We start from the raw sequence: 22821 nt of genomic DNA, 5'->3' as shown, positions 1-22821 counted from the left end.
AACGGATCCGTGAAAAACGGACCGCAAAACACTGAAAAAGTCATACGGTCATGTGCAGGAGGCCTTAGTCTGTCTATTAAGGCCTCTTTCACATGAACGTGTGCACTCCGTGGTCATATTGCGGACCGCATTTGCGGATCCGCAATACACGGGCGCCGTTCCATGGGCATTCCGCATCATGGATGTGGACACATTCACTTGAATGGGTCTGCAAATCCGGAGATGCAGAACAGAAGAACGGAACGGAACGGAACCTTACGGAAGCATTACAGAGTGCTTCCGTGGGGTTTCGTCCCATACTTCCGTTCCGCAAAAAGATAGAACATGTCCTATCTTTTTGCGGAACGGGCGGATCGTGGACCCATTAAAGTGAATGGGTCCGCGATCCGCTGCGGCTGCCCCACGGTCGGTGTTCGTGCATTGCGGCCCGCAATTTGCAGGCCACAGCAAGGCCATGGTGCGCACACATTTGTGTGCAAGAGGCCTTAAACTGATACAAAAGACATGATACTAGTTTTCTGTAAAGCATTGCCTGAATAGATTAACTGATTCTGTAATTTATTGCTTTTGTTAAGTGGACAATTAGAAATTATATTATAGCAGTTTTAAAGATTGTGGCTGAAAAATCTGAGGCCTAGGGGACTCCAAGAGGCTTTCAATGACATTCTATCAGGCCCCCATCAGCACACAATGCAATTAAAATTACCATTCAATTAAGTTTACCACCCCTTCACTAAGAAGGTTTACCACCCCTTCACTAAGGACAAATGAACAAAATTGGGCGGAGCATTACACAGAGTTTATGCATCTTTTTTTTTCTATATTTTTCCTTGATGTAATCCTTAGATATAATTTCCTTAGATATTATATTTTTGAAACAAATGCTATCTTGCTTTTGATAACAATTTAGTTATTGTTCCAAGCATTGCATATCTTATATTTGCATGGTACCAACCAATAAACACCATTCTTTGTGCATTTTTTACAGCAGCAAGGTGTCCATCAAACCTGTGAATTACCCGTTTAATTCAGAGTAAGATTTTTTTAAATTATTATTTCAAAGACTTTCCATGAATCATTTTCTTATGAGATATCTCACCACATCTCAAAGGTTTGATATGATCTTGTAGCTATGAGAAGTGCAGGTGATGACACTGTGATCATATCCTTTTAAAGTTTTACCTTGCCATAAAATGACAGAAATAATATATAATTTCAACACAGCCGAATAAAACGATCTAAAAACCTTCACTACAAAACAAGTAGGAGGCTCTTTTCATTTTCTTAAAAAATACCCATTGTCTATGCATAATGCACTTAAGAAAGTTCATAGCGAGAGCATTCTCCAGTGCACTCAATATTTGTGTGCAATGATGAGAAAGAGTGTGTCTTGATCCTGATGGTCTATTATTAGTTCATATTTATTACACTACATAGCTTTTGGGCTTTAAGCACTTTTTGGTCATTGACCGCCTCTATGCTTTGGATCAGTATGCTGCTATTTATTCTGTGCCATTTTTTTATGGCAGATGAAGTTTCAGGATGTTAGCACCTGATGACACTGTTGTAGGCAGTGGTTCCAGGCAAGACACAGTAGGACAGTACTGCTGCATTAATCCCACAGATGTTGTGGTCAACAGCAACTGCGGCATATAGGTGATTGGACATAGGAAATTAGTGCCCGGTGATGCAAAATTAGGGTGGTGAAAAGTTTTTAAAAACCCAAAGACTGCCATGGTAATATGCCAGTAAGGCCATGTTAAGGGCATGAACCAATATATTGTGGGGGAGAATTATTAAGGCTGGCATTTTCATTGTCATAAATTAGGCACATTCTCTTGCAGTAGTGATGGACGAACATCGGCTGGGACGTGTCACGAACACGAACGCGTATTCCTGATCAAATGTTCGCAAGCCGAGCTTTCGTGGCAGGCCCCATTCACTTTAATGGCAGGCGAACCTGAAAAACCTTCAGGACATAATTGCAGCCACCAAATACTTACTAGAAGTGCACAAATAGTCCCCCGACATAGACAGTGACATATCAGAGGGGGATCAATGGCAAAAATTCCAACAAAAAAATATGTATTTTAATCAGGGCCATTTTTATGTGTCTTACAGGGAAACTCTCAAAAATGTGCCCTGCTGGAGCCTAGAAAATTTTTATTTTAGGCCTCGGGAGTACGGTCCCCGAAAATTATGCATTCACCGGACAGAAAAGAACAAGTGATTATGTTGCTGGAGGTATATTAGGCGTTCATTGGATAACAATTTTACTGTAGGCCAGTGAAGTACAGGCCCCAAAAAATAGGCATTCACCTGACAGAAAAGGACAAGTGATAATGTGACTGGAGGTATAGTAGACAGCCAGTGGATAACAATTTTACTGTAGGCCAGTACAGGCCCCAGAAATTAGGCATGCACCTGAGAGAAAAGAACAAGTGATTATGTGGCTGGAGGTAGATTAAACGGTCAGTGGATAACAATTTTACTGTAGACCAGTGGAGAACAGGCCCCAAAAATTTGACATTTACCTGAGAGAAAAGAACAAGTGATTATGTGGCTGGAGGTACATTAGGCGGTCACTGATTAATAGGGGCAATATTCAAATTTGTTATATTTCGCAAATATTTGGGCGAATATTCGCCATATATTTGTGAATTCGAGAATTCGTTATCTCCAGTCATTATTTTCTTGATTGTGGAAATCGGCAATTGAAAAATTTGCTATAAAAATTAGCATTACGAAAATTTGCAATCAACACTACTCCTAAAGTCAAAGATATTGCAGCCTTCTCATTGGCCCACAAGCTAGAAGCAGGGAGGGATCATTTGTACTGATAAAAAAAAAAATCTTGAATATTCGAAATTATGAATATATATCACTATATTCTACATTTTCGTGAATTCTCAAAGTGCCGATATTCGCGATAAAAATTCGCAATTCGAATATTCATGATCAACACTACTGATTAACAATTTTACTCTAGGCAGGTGGAGTATAGGCCCCAAAAATTAGGCATTCACCTGACAGAAAATAATAAGTGATTATGTGGCTGTAGGTATATTAGACGGTCAGTGGATAACAATTTTACTGTAGGCCAGTACAGGCCCCATAAATTAGGCATTCACCTGATAGAAAAGAACTTGTGATTATGTGGTGGGAGGTACATTAGGCGGTCACTGAATAACAATTTTAGTGTAGGCCAGGGGAGTACAGCCCCAACAATTAGACATTCACCTGACAGAAAAGAACAAGTGATTATGTGGCTGAAGGTATATTAGACTGTCAGTGGATAACAATTTTACTGTAGGCCAGTACAGGCCCCAAAAATTAGGCATTCACCTGACAGAAAAGAACTTGTGATCATTTGGCTGAAGGTACATTAGGCGGTCACTGGATAAAAATTTTACTGTAGGCCAGTATAGGCCCCAAAAATTAGGCATTCACCTGACAGAAAAGAACTAGTGATTATGTGTCTGGAGGTACATTAGGTGGTCACTGGATACAAATTTTACTGTAGGCCACTGGAGTAGAGGCCCCAAAAATTAGGCATTCACTTGACAGAAAAGGCTTTTATGCTGCTGTATATACATAAGACAAGGACCATTCCTCGTTCTGGGTGGTGGCAGATATGTGTGGGCTGGCAGGAGGAAATTCAATTGCACGTGGTTATAATAGGTGTTGAATTCCTCCGAGATCCATGCCTCATTCATTTTAGAAATGTGAGGTAGTCCACACTGTCATGAGCTAGGAAAGGGCCCTTATCGGTCACGATCCCTCCTGCTGCACTGAACGTTCTTTCAGACAGGACACTTGACTAGGGGCAAGCCAAGAGATCCATGGCAAATTGTGCCAGCTCTAGCCACAGGTCAAGCCTGCACACCCAGTAGTTCAGGAGTTCCTCGTTTCTCAGAGCTTCCACATCGGCCATTAACCCGATGTAATCGGACACCTGTCACTCTAAGCTTTTCCTGAGGCTGGATCCGGAGGGAGGCTCTCGATGGATTGGCTGCAAGAATGATCTCATATCTGAAGTGACCAACACATCTTCAAACTGCCCTCTTGCAGGCGCGATAGGATTGGTACCCGCGCCTGTTTCGCTGTGGGTGGAAATTCCTCTGCCAGCACCCGCAACAGCAGAATCCAGCATCTCTCGCAGCAAGGCCTGGAAATGCTGCATTCTGACAGCCCTCTGTGATGCTGGTAACATGTCCGCCATTTTGTGTTTGTACCGGGGGTCTAAGTACGTTGCCACCCAGTACTGGTCCTTGCCCTTTATGCTTTTTTATACAGGAGAACCTCTTCAAACACTGGTGCATGAAGGCCCCCATTTGCACTAAATTGGAAGCGGTGGAGCGGCCTGGCTCCTGCTCATCACTCAGGAGAAAGTCGTCATCGGTCTCCTCCCCCCAGCCATGGACAACACCAGGGATTCCCGAAAAGTTTAAAGTCCCCCTCAAAGACTGCTCTTCTTGCTCCTCCTCCTACTCTTCCCAGCCAACATCCTCTTCTGACTCCTCTTCAGACTCCTGCTGACTTGTCTCAGATGGAGTAGTCCCCCCTGGGAATTCATTCAGCATTGCGACTTCCTCATCTTCCTGCTCCTGCTCTTCGAAGGGCTTGATCAAAGAAACTACGCAATGCACGCTCCAGAAAGAAGGCCACAGAAGTCTACATGCGTCGCGCATGAGCAGCCACTGGCGCTGTAAAAAGAAACCAAGCTCCCCAGAACCAGTCCTGCTGCAGAGTTCGTACAGGTAGTCGTTAATCTCACATTGCTGCTGAAGCAGCCTATCAAGCATATACAAGATGGAGTTCCAGTGCATCGGGTTATAACAAATCAGAAGTCTAACGGGCAGGTGGTGTCGCTGCTGAACGTCAGAAAGGCGAGCCATGGCCGTGTAAGATCCTCTAAAATTCAGAGATTTTCCTGGCCTGCTGCAAGACGCCCTGGACCCTGGAGTATTTGGCAACGAAACGCTACACTACTAAGTTCAGGACGTGTGCCATGCACGGTACGTGTGTCATTTTGCCCTGTTTCAGCGCGCTCAGCAGATTGGCACCATTGTCGCACACCACTTTACCAACTGTCAAATTGAGCGGGGTTAGTTACTGATCTGCCTGTGACCGCAGAGCTGAAAGAAGTGCAGGACCTGTGTGGCTCTTGGCTTCCAGGCACAACAGCCGCAGCACAGCATGGCAACGTCTCACCTGGCATGTCGAATAGGTTCTGGGGAGCTTGGGGTGTGCAACGGAAGAGGCGGTAGCAGTGGAAAAAGAGGAGTCAGCCGAGGAGGAGAAGGAGGATGGAGAAGGAGGAGGAGAAGAAGAGGCAGGCCTGCATGAAATCCGTGGTGGTAACACCAAATCCACATGGGTGCCAGAGGTTACATGCTTGACGGCCGTCAGAAGGTTCACCCACTGGGCAGTAAAAGTTATGTACCTTCCCTACCCGTGTTTGCTAGACCACGTGTCTGTGGTCAGATGTATCTTGGCACTGACACTGTGTGCCAGAGATATATTCAATTGCCGCTGAACGTGGCCATATAGCTCTGGAATGCCCTTCTGGGTGAAATATTTCCTTCTGGTGACCTTCCATTGCAGTGTGCCAATGGCCACAAATTTTCTAAAGGCCTCCATATCTGGTGTCATCAACTTTTTACGCTCAAACATTTGGGCCACTAAAGCCTGCCTTCTGCCAGATGAGCGAGACGATGGCACAATGGAAGGTGGAGTGGAGGACAAATGGGATGAGAGAGGAGAAGGCATTGCTCCCACTGGGCTCGGTGATGGGAGGCCAGGTGACTTCTTAAGGCGGTCATCCCTAGGTGAGTGTTGGGCTTACCGTGACTTATGCGTTGACTGCACAGGCTGCAGATGGCAACACTATTGTCAGCAGCTGACAGGTTAAAAAAAGCCCAACCTGCTGAGCCATGTGCTGGCGTTCTGCGAGTGCAAGATGTGACCGTGCATGGTGGATGGCTCGCTCCATATACAGTTGCAAGAAAAAGTATGTGAACCCTTTGGAATTATATGGATTTCTGCACAAATTGGTCATAAAATGTGATCTGATCTTCATCTAAGTCACAACAATAGACAATCACAGTCTGCTTAAACTAATAACACACAAAGAATTAAATATTACCATGTTTTTATTGAACACACCATGTAAACATTCACAGTGCAGGTGGAAAAAGTATGCAAACCCCTAGACTAATGACATCTCCAAGAGCTAATTGGAGTGAGGTGTCAGCCAACAGGAGTCCAATCAATGAGATGAGATTGGAGGTGTTGGTTACAGCTGCCCTGCCCTAAAAAAAACACACCAGTTCTGGGTTTTCTTTTCACAAGAAGCATTGCCTGATGTAAATGATGCCTCGCACAAAAGAGCTCTCAGAAGACCTACGATTAAGAATTGTTGACTTGCATAAAGCTGGAAAGGGTTATAAAAGTTTCTCCAAAAGCCTTGCTGTTCATCAGTCCACGGTAAGACAAATTGTCTATAAATAGAGAAAGTTCAGCACTGCTGCTACTCTCCCTAGGAGTGGCTGTCCTGTAAAGATGACTGCAAGAGCACAGCGCAGACTGCTCAATGATGTGAAGAAGAATCCTAGAGTGTCAGATAAAAACTTACAAAAGTCTCTTGCATATGCTAACATCCCTGTTAGCGAATCTACGATACGTAAAACACTAAACATGAATGGATTTAATGGGAGGATACCACAGAGGAAGCCACAGCTGTCCAAAAAAAACATTGCTGCACGTTTACAGTTTGCACAAGAGCACCTGGATGTTCCACAGCAGTACTGGCAAAATATTTTGTGGACAGATGAAACCAAAGTTGAGTTGTTTGGAAGAAACACACAACACTATGTGTGGAGAAAAAGAGGCACAGCACACCAACATCAAAACCTCATCCCAACTGTGAAGGATGGTGGTGGGTGCATAATGGTTTGGGGCTGCTTTGCTGCATCAGGGCCTGGACGGATTGCTATCATCGACGGAAAAATGAACTCCCAAGTTTATCAATATATTTTGCAGGAGAACTTAAGGCCATCTGTCCACCAGCTGAAGCTCAACAGAAGATGGGTGTTGCAACAGGACAACGACCCAAAGCATAGAAGTAAATCAACAACAGAATGGCTTAAACAGAAGAAAATACGCCTTCTGGAGTGGCCCAGTCAGAGTCCTGACCTCAACCTGATTGAGATGCTGTGGCATGACTTTAAGAAAGCAATTCACACCAGACATCCCAAGAATATTGCTGAACTGAAACAGTTCTGTAAAGAGGAATGGTCAAGAATTACTCCTGACCGTTGTGCACGTCTGATCTGCAACTACAGGAAACGTTTAGTTGAAGTTATTGCTGCCAAAGGAGGTTCAACCAGTTATTAAATCCAAGTGTTCACATACTTTTTCCACCTGCACTGTGAATGTTTACATGGTATGTTCAATATAAACATGGTAACATTTAATTCTTTGTGTGTTATTAGTTTAAGTAGACTGTGATTGTCTATTGTTGTGACTTAGATGAAGATCAGATCACATTTTATGACCAATTTGTGCAGAAATCCATATAATTCCAAAGGGTTCACATACTTTTTCTTGCAACTGTACATTTGCAGTCAGCTTTTTGCATCGTGTGCATTGCGAGTTCTGCCTGCTTCTCCTCCTTCTCCTCCCTATCTGCTGCTCCATCTCTTCCTCTGAACTCCCCTCCTCTTCATCTCTTGTGGGCAACCACATGACGTCCATCGACACATCATCATTGTCACCTTCACCACCACTGATATTAGAGATCTCTGAGTAGGCAGCAACAGTGGGGCCCACTCTCCTTGGGCCGATCTGGGTACTGTCGTCAGACTGCTAGGTGGCGGCCGTTGCTACCTCCTCTTCCTCATCCGATACCAAGAATGGCTGTGCATAGGTAAGGTGTGGGAATGGATGGGAAAATAATTCCCCTGACTCGAGTGGAGGGGCTAAGGTGGTGGTGTTGGTATCATAGCAGAGAGTGAGGAGGGTGCAGATATAGAGGATGATGAGAGTGCAGAAGCGGAAGGCTGAGTGAACCACTCAACCAACCAGCCACTCAACCAACTCAAACAGTATTTTGTGGAAGCCGGTGTATTGCAGGCCTCAATCAATATTTGTTTGAAGCAGGTATATTGCACCCCTCAATCAGTATTTTGTAGAAGCAGGCATATAGAACCCCTTAATCTGTATTTTGTAGAAGCAGGTATATTGCACCCCTCAATCAGTATTTTGTGGAAACAGGTATATAGAACACCAGAATAAATTTTTGGTGGAAGCAGGTATATCGCATACCTCAATCAGTATTTTTTGGAAGCATGTATATCAAACCCGTTAATCAGTATTTTGTGGAAGCAAAATTCGCTGTTTCGCAGAATTTTTCTGCAAAAATTTTTGGTTTGATCCGAATAAATTCGCAGCAAATTGCATTAAAAAACAGCTATTTCCTGGCTGCTGAGAGCCTTTAAAGTGGTGTAGAACACTGTGCCTTGTAGTAACACGCATAGGGAGTCTGCTTTGGTAGTGAAATAATACTGTGAGTCCGTATGACATGCAGATGAAATGAAATGGTTTTGTACAAAATGTATTTGCCAAGCATTTCACTTTATAAATAAGTGTAGCATTAGCACTATAATATTTTTTGTGGCTATGGCATTATTATACTTTATCTGGTTGCATTTTCTTTTTTTATCAATGTTTTCAGCCATGGCAGCGTGCACCTGCGCATTGGGAAGTGCTGACTAACCCCCTTTTCTTAGCAGATTTACAGCACTGGAGGTGTGGCACTCCTAGCAAGTCGTGCACTCCTGATTAGCCTGTCTGCCCCTTTGGCTGATTGTAATTAGTTTCAGTATAAGGCCTCTTACACACTACCGTATGGCTATTTCAGTGTTTTGCTGTCCATTTTTCACGGATCCGTTGTTCCGTTCTTTTGTTTTCGTTGCTGTTTCCGTTCCATTTTTCCGTATGGCATATACAGTATACAGTAATTACATAGAAAAAATTGGGCTGGGCATAACATTTTCAATAGATGGTTCCGCAAAAACGGAATGGATACGGAAGACATACGGATGCATTTCCGTATGTGTTCTGTTTTTTTTGCGGACCCATTGACTTGAATGGAGCCACGGAACATGATTTGCGGGCAATAATAGGACAAGTTCTATCTTTCAACGGAACGGAAAAACGGAAATACGGAAACGGAATGCATACGGAGTACATTCCGTTTTTTTGGCGGGCCGTTTTTTGTGTTCCGTATACGGTCCGTATACGGAACGTATACGGACCGTATACGGAACACAAAAAACGGCCCGCAAAACGGAAAAAAAAAACTGTAGTGTGAAAGAGGCCTAAAGCTGAGGCCTGCTCTCACTACATTCATTGGAAACTGTCTGGTACCTGCATCCCTTGTAAGTGATGGAGGCCATTTTGGCACCAAAAATTGTAAAAGTCAGAGTGGACACAGCATGCATGTGGATCCAACACTGCCTGAATTTTACGGCGGCCATTATGGCGCATAACAGGTATTTAGTGTTAGGACCCGTCTTACAGAGATCACCTTGACTTTCGGCAGACGGGCTCAAATAGTTTTGTACAAAATGTATTTGCCAAGCATCTCACTTTATAAATAAGCGCAGCATTAGCACTATAATATTTTTGTGGCTATGGCATTATTGTACTTTATCTGGTTGGCAGGGTGCTGTTGCATTGTCTTTTTTTCTCTATGCAGATGACAGGCGTCACTTTTAGAACCACTGACCAAATAACTCAAATATCAACCAAGCCTGAAGCCTCATGCACACGACCGTTGTTGTGTTCCGTTCCGCAAAATGGGGTTCCGTTGTTCCGTGATCCGTTTCCGTTTTTGTTTCCGTGTGTCTTTCTTTATTTTTGGAGGACCACCAGACATAAAGAAAGGTAAAAAAAAAGTCTAAGACAGGTTTGCCATGGAAATGATAGGAATAAAACAGACGCAGACACGCGGACGCGGATGACAATCTCGTGTGCCTCCGTGTTTTTTTTTAGCGGTCCCATTGACTTGAATGGGTCAGCCAGCTGTTTTCCGCGGACAAGAATAGGACAGGTTATATTTTTTTGACGGACTGGAACCACAGATCACGGACACAGGTGGCAAACGAATGAATGGGTCCGCATCTAAAACGCTAAAATCGGCGGAACAGACGCGGTGACAAACAACGGTCGTGTGCATGAGGCCTTACAGGTAGATGCTAGTGTCAAGAAGAAGTGCACTCCTTTTATACCCTCGGCAGCTGATTTCACATAGATGTCTACAGAACCTGTTCTATTAAACGCTTATACAAGTAGAGCCCCCCGACAGAGTGGAGAGGATGTGAGCAGTAAGTTTGTGTTGACGTCACTGATTCATTTTCCCCATTCTCTTATCCGTCAGAACAATTACCCAAAAATTGTTAATTTCTATGGAGCATACACCTTCACTCAGTCAGCATTTGCTCAATAATCCATCAGTATTGCTAAAGGCAAAAAAAAAACGGAGTGGATCTAAAGCAGAGATGACACGTGAATGGAATATCTGCATGTCTTCTGTGGTTTCTACCCCCTTCTGCTTTTGGCTACCAAATCATAAGCCAATTCTGATGGGACCATACAGGCCTTACAGCTGCTACACAGACATGATCCGTTGTGTGTCTCATTCTTCCTTCCTTCTGACAGATCAGAAGAAGTGTAAAATAAATGATGTCAGCCAAGCCGAAAGCCAAAATAGTGGACCAGTCATGAAGTGGGGAGGGTGGGAACAGCATGAGAAGTCCACAGAGTGGACCTATGACATAGTGGTGAGGTTGAAGCAGCATGAGGAGACCACAGAGTGGCCCAATGACAGGGTCTGGAGGTGGCATCAGCATGAGTAGATGAGTAGAGCGGCACAATGAATACAAGATCTTTTGTCCACCGAAATAATTCAAAAAAGATTTTACCGCATATTAGTGCAGCGCTTAATGCTGAATACAATATTTTTTGTGCACCAAAATAATTCAAAAAAGATTTTACCTCATATAACTGCAGCGCTTAAAGCTGAATACAAATTTTTTTCCCACCAAAATAAATCACACAAGATTTTACCAAATATAACAGCATCGCTGAATACAAGCTCCTGGGAAGGTCATGGAGCGTTCCAGTCATCCGGAATCTATTCGCTCCGCTGAAGGATTATTTTGAAAGGATTATTTTGAAAGGATTATTTTGAAAGGATTATTTTGAAAGGATTATTTTGAAAATGTGAAGACATCATGGAGATTTAACTGCATATAACCGCAGCGCTAATCGATGAATACATTTAGTTTTTCGACAGAAATACATCAATAAAGCTACTTCCGTGAACCCCTGCACCAATACAGGTTGGCTGCTGTGAAGCAGGTGCTCTACCCCGGGCACGTTTGGCTCCCGACCTCCCACTGCTGCCACCCTGCTGAATGCCAGCCAAGCTTTCAACACATATAACCGCCGACGTGAACTGAGAATGCATTTTTCTGTTTGTACTGAAATAGGCTACTAAACTCTTTCAACACATCTAACCGCCGCCGACGTGAACTGAGAATGTGATTTTCTGTTTGTGCTGAAATAGGCCACTAAACTCTTTCAACACAACTAACCGCCTCCGACGTGAACTGACAATGTATTTTTCTGTTTGTGCTGAAATACAAAATAACACATATAACTGCTGCACTGACTGACTGCTACAGGCGCTACTTCCGTGAATCCCTGAACCAGTACTTCCCGGGCAGGTAGGCTTCTGCGAAGTAGGTGCTCTACCCCGGGCACGTTTGGCTCCCGACCTCCCACTGCTGCCACCCTGCTGACTCCCAGCCATGCTTTAAACACATCTAACTGCCGACGTGAACTGAGAATACATTTTTCTTTTTGTACTGAAATAGGCCACTGAACTCTTTTGCCACAAATAAGTGCACCGGTGAAAAGCGTATATATTTATCTTTTTTTACTGTAATACGTCCCTATACTATTTCAACTGAAATAACTGCAGAAGTGAACTGAGCATATTTTTTTCTTGTTGTTCTGAAATAGGCCACTATACGCTTTCACCAGAATTAATTGCAGAAATGCACTGAGAATGTATATATATATATATATATATATATATTTTTTTTTTTATTGTAATTCCCCCCTCTACAGGCTTTCACCAGAAATAACTGCAATAGTGCAGTGCGTATATATATATATATATATATATATATATATATTTTTTTTTATGAAATACGCCCCTATACGCTTTCACCAGAAATAACTGCAGAAGTGACCTGAGAATATATATTTTTTGTTGGAATGAAATAGGCCACTACACATTTTAACCAGAAAACAATTAAATAGTGCAGTGCATATATATTTTTCTTATTTTACTGAAATACGCCCCTATATGCTTTCCCCAGAAATAACTGCAGAAGTGACCTGAGAGTATATATTTCTTGTTGGAATGAAATAGGCCACTATATACTTTCACCAGAACTAACTGCAACAGTGCAGTGTGTATATATTTCTCATTTTTTTACTGAAATACTCCTCTATACACTATCAATAGAAATAACTACAATAGTGCAGTGCATATATACTTTTCTTATTTTACTGAAATGTGCCCCTATACTCTTTGACCAGAATTAACAGCAGAAATGCACTGAGAATATATTTTTCATTTTTTTTACTGTAATACGCCCCTATATGCTTTCACCAGAAATAACTGCAACAGTGCAGTGCGTATATATTTTTTTATTTTTTTACTGTAATACGCCCCTATATGCTTTGACCAGAAATAACTGCAACAGTGCAGTGCGTATATATATTTATTTTTACTCTAATACGCCCCTATACGCTTTCAACAGAAATAACTGCAGAAGTGAAATGCGTATATATTTTTCTTTTCGTACTGAATAAGATACTAAGATATATAAATTTTTCATTTTTTTTACTGTAATACGCCCCTATATGCTTTCACCAGAAATAACTGCAACAGTGCAGTGCGTATATATTTTTTTATTTTTTTACTGTAATACGCCCCTATATGCTTTGACCAGAAATAACTGCAACAGTGCAGTGCGTATATATATTTATTTTTACTCTAATACGCCCCTATACGCTTTCAACAGAAATAACTGCAGAAGTGAAATGCGTATATATTTTTCTTTTCGTACTGAATAAGATACTAAGATATAAGCCACCAAATGCTTTCCAACATAACACTTGCAGCCAAATAACAAAAATCTGGAATGACAGAGCTGTCTAATGACTATTTGGATCCCCAAATAATCGCTCCCTGCCCTTGTAAATCACTTTCCTATCAATGTCCCTAGCGCCTTCTGATGTCTCTCCCTGCACTAAGATGCTGTGAAATGATTCCTCCCTATCCTTTGCCTGCACATTTAAGTCCCTTTTTCATTTATTTATTTTTTTTAAACATAGAGGTTTTTCCAATAGCTGCCCCTCGTGCCTTCACATGTCTGTCCCTGAACTCTGAACATTGGAAAATCGCAGAATCTAAAATGGCTGCCGTATTTATAGGGCTGTGACATCACAAGGCTGGCTGGCTGCAGATTGGCTGCATGCAGGCATGTCAATCTGAGTGATCCCGCCTTCCCAGAGCTCCTTGCCCCAGGTCCTCCGTACTCACATGTGTAGCCTCCATTTTAGGAAAATTGTGATTCGTTACCACGAAGCACAAGGAAATTTGCATTCATTCGCTCATCTCTAGTTATACTGTATGGGGGCAGCCACAAGGAGACGTTATGCTGTATGGGGGCAGCCATAAGGAGACGTTATACAGTATAGGGCAGCCACAAAGCGACATTATACTGTATGGGGCAGCCACAAGGAGACATTATACTGTATAGGGGCCTCAAGGAGACATTATACTGTATAGGGGCCACAAGGAGACATTATACTTTATGGGGGCAGCCACAAGGAGACATTATACTGTATTGGGGCAGTCACAAGGAGATATTATACTGTATTGAGCAGCCACAAGGAGACATTATACTGTATGGGAACAGCCACAAGGAGACGTTATACTGTATGGGGGCAGCCACAAGGAGACGTTATACTGTATGGGGGCAGCCACAAGGAGACGTTATACTGTATGGGGGGCAGCCACAAGGAGACGTTATACTGTATGGGGGCAGCTACAAGGAGACATTATACTGTATTGGGGCAGTCACAAGGAGATATTATACTGTATTGAGCAGCCACAAGGAGACGTTATACTGTATGGGAACAGCCACAAGGAGACGTTATACTGTATGGGGGCAGCCACAAGGAGACGTTATACTGTATGGGAACAGCCACAAGGAGACGTTATACTGTATGGGGGCAGCCACAAGGAGACGTTATACTGTATGGGAACAGCTACAAGGAGACGTTATACTGTATGGGGGAAGCCACAAGGAGACGTTATACTGTATGGGGCAGCCACAAGGAGACGTCATACTGTATGGGGGAAGCCACAAGGAGATGTTATACTGTATGGGGCAACCACACGGAAACATTATACTGTATGGGGACAGCCAAAAGGAGATGTTATACTGTATGGGGGCGGCCACAAGGAGATGTTATACTGTATGGGGGCAGCCACAAGGAGACGTTATACTGTATGGGGACAGCCACAAGGAGACGTTATACTGTATGGGGGAAGCCACAAGGAGACGTTATACTGTATGGAAAATTTTGAACCCCCCCCCCCCCCTTCCCAGTATAATAATGTCTTGTGGTAGGGCTGTAGTGTATGCTGACTGTGCCTGTCTCCTGACTCTTCAGCTTCTTTCTAATCATCCCATTTGACTGCAGAGTGTTAGTGTCGCTCGTTCGCAAAACCGCCGCACAGTCAGGATGCTTTTCATAGATTGTCTGTCCGGGTTCTGGAAGCTCTGACCTCAGCAGTAATGGAGCTCTCAAGTGCGCATAGCCTGCAGTCCCCGGCCGCCCGGATCCTCCTTGCCTGCACCATGTCACCCCAGATCTCTGTAGTGTGCTCATGGCAGCGTCCTCCCTCCTACTTTTATGTTTCTTGCAGTGAAGTTGTGGACATGGAGTGGCCAGTACTTACCTTTTCTGTAGGGGGCTCAGCTCCACAGCTCCTCCGTCTTCTTCTCCGTGTGCTGCACTGCTGTCCTGATGTCACACAGCATCGGGTCATAGTGCAGCGCGGTACGGGCCGGGGGTGACCACAGAGCGGTAAGTAATAGCGAGCACTTCACTCCAGCTCTGTGGTCACATGACACAAACGAATCCTCGATGCAAAAAATTTGCATTGAGGATTTTTTTGTTTCTAATTATTCAATTCAATCGAGTAATCATTTCAGCCCTATCTTGTGGCCACCATACAGTAATGTCATGTTGCTCAAGTATGGGGGACTCATGAGGACTAATTATTCTCTAATGCCTGCTCTTATAGATCAGTGTGCAGACTGTAGCTTGCAGGCAGGAAGGAAGGACCAATCCACAGTGCCGCAGAAGACAGACAGACATAGCACCTTTATGTATGACACCTGGGCCGGTTCTATTCTATTCTGTTTAAGGTCTCATCTCTCTCATTCCTCGCAGGCCAAACTCTTTGGCCTCTTTCAGACGGGCGTTGAGGGAAAATGTGCGGGTGCGTTACGGGAACACCCGCGATTTTTCAGCGCGAGTGCAAAACATTGTAATGCGTTTTGCACTCGCGTGAGAAAAATCGCGCATGTTTGGTACCCAAACCCAAACTTCTTCACAGAAGTTCAGGCTTGGGATCGGCATTCTGTAGATTGTATTATTTTCACTTACAACATGGTTATAAGGGAAAATAATAGCATTCTGAATACAGAATGCATAGTAAAACATCGCTGGAGGGGTTAAAAAAAAAATAATAATAATTTAACTCACCTTAGTCCACTTGCTCGCGTAGCCCAGCATCTCCTTCTGTCTTCATCTGATCTCTGTGCAGCAACAGGACCTGTGGTGACGTCATTACGGTCATCACATGATCCATCACCATGGTAAAAGATTATGTGATGGATCATGTGATGACCGGAGTGACGTCACCACAGGTCCTATTGCTGCACAGAGCTAAGATGAAGACAGAAGCAGATGCTGGGCTACGCGATCAAGTGGACTAAGGCGAGTTAAATTATTATTTTTTATTTTTTTTACCCCTCCAGCGATGTTTTACTATGCATTCTGTATTCAGAATGCTATTATTTTCCCTTATAATCATGTTATAAGGGAAAATAATAATGATCGGGTCTCCATCCCGATCGTCTCCTAGCAACCGTGCGTAAAAATCGCACCGCATCCGCACTTGCTTGCGGATGCTTGCGATTTTCACGCAACCCCATTCATTTCTATGGGGCCTGCGTTACGTAAAAAAAAAGCACAAAGAGGAGCATGCTGCGATTTTCACGCAACGCACAAGTGATGCGTGAAAATCACCGCTCATGTGAACAGCTCCATAGAAATGAATGGGTCGGTATTCAGTGCGGGTGCAATGCGTTCACCTCCCGCATCGCATCCGTGCAGAATACTCGCCCGTGGGAAAGGGGCCTTTGTGTGGGAGTTGGAGAGACTTTTCCCACCTGGCTCTTGTGTTCACCTGTTATCCGATTCCAAAGTTGGTGGGCAGAGACATGCATATGGGGAGCTAGGAGGAGCCGGGGATGGCTGTTGCAGGCAGTAATGTTTTTGTGGGTACTGTTATGCAGAATGCAGGGGCGGGCGGACACAGAGATAGAAGCGGTCAGCGCACATGTGACCACTTCTATGACGTCACAAAATACCACACTTATTAGGAAACAGTGATATCGCCATATCGCTGCTTCTTAATACCGCTGTATATCCCTGACACCGGTTTACAGCTCAACCCTAGGCTGGCCACACCCCTCTACATAATGTCGTTATGTCCAGTGACAGTTTAAATGTAAGCCAGCTTTCTTGCTGGCTTACATTTAGACCATTTTCTATGCCTAAACCAAGCGTAGAAAATGATGAATGAGATGGGCCTGCCGGTCCGTCCCCTTTCCCTCCTACACCACAACACATTTTAGTGGGCGGGGAAAAGTCGCAGACTGCGGTGCAAACAACCTTTGTTCTGCAATCTGAGTCTTAAATACGCCTAATATAGGAGCATTTCTAAGTGTAAATGACCCTCTATATTCATTAACATTTTAAAAAGCTATGTCTCATTGACATGTTACAATGCAAAAATAAAACAAATCCACTAAGATTGGCTTGGTAAACCCCCCTGTGCTGGACTGGTTAAACAAATTTCAACACAACAAACATGAATATTTACACAAGATTGCCCATGTTCATGTGTGTTCATATTTTGATTAATTTGTAATGCAATTTGAGGCCAGACTAGACCTGGATCATAAAGAAATAAAGAGAATCGACTTCTCTTTTTTAATCCACACTTGGTTATGACTTCAAAGACTGGATCTACTGTATAATCCAATCAAGACCTAATTAAAATTATTAGAGATAATTCACACATAACAAACATTTTTCCAAACATGTATCTAAAATCATGACAATTCTGTTGTGTTTTGCTGTAGGTTCAGAAAAAAGCTATATGACAGCCTTGTGAAAACTGTTACACGCATGCACTATCAAGTCACATGTTGGAAGGGATTAAATCAAGTTTTTATGTCACACTTATTTAATTTTTTTATACATTTGGTGATTTCAATTTTTTTTTTTTAATGGCCTTATCTATATTAATTAACTAACAAAAATTAAATAAAAAATAAGCTTTCGCATTGGCTACTAAAATATGCTCACTTCCTGTTCTTTGATCGCAGCCACAGACAATAGACATAATGGATAGGAGCTGACCCCATTGACTTCTAAGGGAGATTTTTCTAGGCATGCTCTGTGACGTGAATCGATCAGGAAGGTGCTGATAAGCTGTGATATCATCTTTTATTAATAGTGGATCCTGTCATATCTATACAGAGGTGTTATCTGTCATTGTAATGGTGCCTGTGACGATAATGCCATGTCTACTGAAAAGTGATTTGTACAGAACCAGAATTCTCAACTTATTATTAGGCCTATTGTCCAGTGCAAAAACGACAGAATTTCATGTATTTTTTGTTAAATATAGACAGTGACATGGGGGAAAAAAAATTAAAAAATTGTAAACAAAATTGTAACATAAAAATTACATATTCCCTATAAGCTGCTTGGAACAACTTGACTGTACACAGGTAACATACTTTTGAGTTGGGCTACATTAACATTTGCATACTTTGGGCAGTTTTTTTTAAAAAGTTTTTGTAAGCCATAACCAGGGGTGCATGCAAATACACTACCTGAAAAAATAAAATCACTGTTATTTTGTTGTCTAACAGCATCACAAATTGGTTCTGCAGTAGCTACTGCATTGACATCAGCAACCTTCTACTTGAAGCAGGACTGTATTCACACATTCCACAAGCTCGTTTGACACTGACCTCTCATGTTCGCCAACAGAGTTTGCACTGATGCCACAAGGGACCCCATTGGAGGTGTGAATAGTAAAAAATTGTGTTTGGAGATGAAAGCAGATTCTGCCTTGGTACTATATTGGAGAGCACCTACTGCCATCATGCATAGTGTGAAGACACGCAGGAGCAAAACCATTAGCTACCATACCACGTTGGATGGTACATTGACCAGTCTTCTGTACAGTATGTCCAATCAAGACCGTGGAACCAGTCCTACTGCCTTTTTTACGAAACGGGTTCCAACAAGATAATGCCTGTGCTCTTCAGCATATCCAACAAATCCCCTAGCCAGATCAATTGCAGATATTTCCCATCAACAATGTCTGGCAATGGATGGGGCAATAGATCTCCCATGCACAGCAGCCAACAACTACTTCAGCTGAGCTACAGGTCCAAGTTGGATGTGGAATGACATAGCACAGAAGGATATCCAGCATCTAAATGACCATTACAGAGTGGCAGACTGTATCGCAGCAAGGGAATATGTCACCCAGTATTAAAGGGGTCTTCCGATACTGATCTTCAGGATAGGTCATCAATATCTGATCAGTGGGGATCTGTCACCCAGGACCCAGGCACCACCTTCTACGTGCTCACCAAGCACAGGGCCGCACATTGTATAGTGGCTGTGCTTGGTATCGCAGCTCAGCCCCATATGAGGCTGAGTTACGACTAGGCAATGTGACAGATGAGCATGTCATCACAAGGCCTAGGAAAATCTGGAATGGTCACAGCACTACTGCAAAAGCCCCTGCCTTCTCAAACAGCTGATTGTGGGGGTCCCAGGTGTCAGACCCCCATTGATCAGAGATCCTGATGACCTATCCAGAGGATAGGTCATCAGTATTAAAGTCTTGGAAAACCCCTTTAATGAGACCCTGCCTCAACATATACCCTTCTACAGAACCCAAAATAAAGGGTGTACCACCTTGGTTGTGTGATGATTGACCAAGCACCACTAGCAGTTTCTACTGTGTTGATCTTAGTTCAATCACATTACGTTTCCCAGATCTTCTTTTTTCATTTTCCATTAGTGTATTTCTCCCTTTTTTCTCTATTGTTTCACTCAAGATTTTGTATTACAAATTAATGAAAAATACTGACTAAAATATGTGTGAAAGTGTTCTGAATCCTGCTTGTAACTCTTGCAATTGATTTCCTATTTCAGAGACAAATTAAATTATGCATCCAGTCACATGGTGTTTACTATTTGAGGGGGGTGAATACTTTTCAGGTCTATTAACAAGATAAGGTCCGATTAACCTTCCAGCTCATCATACTCTGAAAAAACGTTTTCGTATGAAATCTTTTTACACTTGAAATGCTGGAGAAGGCCTAGTCTGGCGTGGCCTAGCTCATCATGTCAAAAATTATGACAATTATGACATCATTTTTATGCTAAACCCCCTGTAGACTGATTTAAATATTCTGTAAGTATATAACTTATTTAGTAATGTGTAGTAATGAAACAAAAAACTAAATTTTGGCCAATGGAAATCTATAGACTGTCTCCACTCTATCTATCTATCTATCTATCTATGATCTTATAGTATAGATACATTGGGGGAGATTTATCATCTCTCTGCACCAGAAAAATGGCGTAAAAAGTCGTAAACTACTTTTTTATGACTTTTTAAATGCAACTTTTTAAAAAGGCAGTTTTTTTACGTTACCTCTCCACTTTTGAGAAAGGGGGCATACCAACGATGGGTTGTGGCATCCAGAAAGGGGACATACCAAGGATGGGGTGTGGCATCCAGAAAGGGGGCGTACCAAGGATGGGGTGTGGGATGGGGGTGTGGCCATCAGCCTCAACAAATTTATCTTCATTTATGCCAATTTTCTGGTGCAAATGAAGAAAAAAATCTACATCATCTCAGAGCTGACATAGATTTCTGTTTAAGCACACACACTGCCGGAGGATATCCCTAAGGTATGATGAGGTTTACACCTCATCATAAATTAGGCATTTACTTCGACAGTGCAGGGGATATCAGCACCGGTCTTGATAAATCTCCCCATAGTGAACATTTTTGTATAGACACATTCTGGGGCTTTTACTAAACCTGACTGCTTAATGATTTGTAACGAATATATTGCATATGTTTATTTGGATAACGTCTAGTTAGTGGAAGTTCAGACATAGCATGTGTTAAATGGTCAGTTGGTATTCTATGCAATGAACATAGTGCACCACAACACTCTATACTATTCACATAGCTTGGCCAATCTAATATAAAGTGTAGGAGCAGCTCGCTACGCAAGTAGCATAGGCGTGCTATATTAACGGCATGGCAAGCCATAAAATTTGCTTAACAAATGGGTATATACAGTATGTAACTTATTTCATACTCACCAAAATGTCATGTAAGGCTGAAGTGACTTACAAGAGCTACACGCTCAAAAGAGCTTGATGCTAAATTGCTATAAAACACCAGATATAAAGTAACTATTATCAGGGTAATTAATCGATGTACAGGCAAAATAACAAAATAACATGGTAATAAAAGGCAGAAAGATGCTCGAAACCGCATGTTGGGCATATATAATCAGGGGGAACAAATCCATGCCTATGTGATCCGTTGCTAACAGCAATCCCCAGCAAAAATGCATACAATAGAGGATGCCGGAAGCGGACCACATGTGCCACAGAAACATCCTAAACGGGGGAGCCAAATGTGTGGATGTAATTGGCTCTATAAAGCAAACATTTACAAAGAAGAAATGGTGCACTACAATGGAAAATGCAATTAACAATATATGGCTAAACCTGATATTAAAATGAGACTTTCGCCAATATATTCTTCTATCAAGAACATACTGGAACCCGCGCACCCCGTCAAGGTTTCTCAAAGTGGCATAGTGGTATTTTATAAGGTTAATACTTATGTATTAGCCATTGTCTATTATGGGTACTTTGCAGCCACAAAAATGCAGTGTCAGCTTGTGCACATCACGCTCACATCATAACCACTGGACAACCACTGCAAATGGTGGTCTCATTTCCATAAAAGAACATTTCAACATGGCAGCAGCCATACTCCACAGTACAGTGCTATGTGCCCTACTGCCCACAATACTATTTGCAACCTTAATTAAAAGAATATGCATGGCAACGTTAATTAACCGGTGGAATAAAGAGCTCAGCACATTAATGATCTGGCAATGTAATGTAGCTACACAGCACATCCTGCCTGCTCAAGTATTCTCCACTCTCCATAGTGTTCGCTGCTTCAGCAGGATTCAGAATCACTGCAGTTGGCCAGGAGAAGAAGGTGGGGGGAATATGGCAGATGTAAAAGGAGAAACTAAAAATACAAAGAGCCCTTTTGTTCTTACAACCAGAATGAATAGAGGCACTGAGACAATAAAGAGAAAGCACATAAAGCATAGTAAATAAGCGAGCTGTCCGTGGTGCTGAAGCGTTCCTATGCTATGTATGGATGCCTCCTAGAAGGCTGTTTATGGATGTTACATCTCTACATCAATCTGCAAGAGATCTATGGGCACAGCCATGATGTGGTAACCACACATGAGAAATGCATCCGACTCCTTCCATAATTGTGCCCTTCTTTGTTTTATGTCATCCGATGAGTGGTAAATGTTCATTTAAGGTGCTCACAGTACATGGACACATGCAGTCAATTAATGGCAGAATGCATCGTCTGTGTCACTGATCATGTATTCCAGCAAGGATGATACTTGCAAGGTATACTACTATACTGTATATGTATATATATATATATATTAATTATACCATTATCCAGTGCTCAGTCATCCAATCCTGGACATACATACATATCTTATAAAACAAATAATAATAAAAGATAACGCATGGCTCTTACCATTGGATGAATGAATGAAGCAGCAATATCCACACGATCATTTTGTGATGACAAAATGTTAAATGCAATAATGCCTTGTTTCCAACATTTGGCTTCTTTGGTGAACACATCTCTGACATTCCCCCCTCAATCTCCTCTCTTCCTTGCAAATGGAATAGTCCTGTGGTGCCCCCCACCCCCTACCAGGTGCATTGACTGTAATGATACATTCCGCCAGGCTGGGAGAATTAATATTTAAGAAATGGGATCCGCGTCTTGTGGCGGCAGAATCCCCCCCCTCCGGTCCCCCCTCCGGTATTGACAGCTCATGCACCAGCTCCAGAGATCTGAAGGGGAAAAGCTAAAAACGGAAAGGAGTAAGCACACAGCAGATCTGTGCCTCACACTGAATGCAGATTAACTACGCAGGGCTGACAAACATCCTGTTTTTCTTTTTTTTTTTTTTTCAT

The 22821-nt window shown here is 42.6% G+C and overlaps 1 protein-coding gene across 1 annotated transcript in view; it reads right to left on the bottom strand.

The window, feature by feature from the left end:
- Positions 1 to 22482, bottom strand: part of GABRG2 (gamma-aminobutyric acid type A receptor subunit gamma2) — a 288951-nt gene extending 266469 nt beyond the window's left edge. Inside the window, exon 1 of the mRNA XM_040442009.1 lies at positions 22373 to 22482. Coding sequence (XP_040297943.1) covers positions 22373 to 22482 — 110 coding nt within the window. The remainder of the gene's footprint in view (positions 1 to 22372) is intronic.
- Between the last annotated feature and the right edge of the window lie 339 nt (positions 22483 to 22821).

The sequence above is a fragment of the Bufo bufo genome, chromosome 1 (genome assembly GCF_905171765.1).
Source record: "Bufo bufo chromosome 1, aBufBuf1.1, whole genome shotgun sequence".
NCBI lineage: Eukaryota > Metazoa > Chordata > Amphibia > Anura > Bufonidae > Bufo > Bufo bufo.
This window is presented reverse-complemented; position numbering and strand designations above follow the sequence as displayed.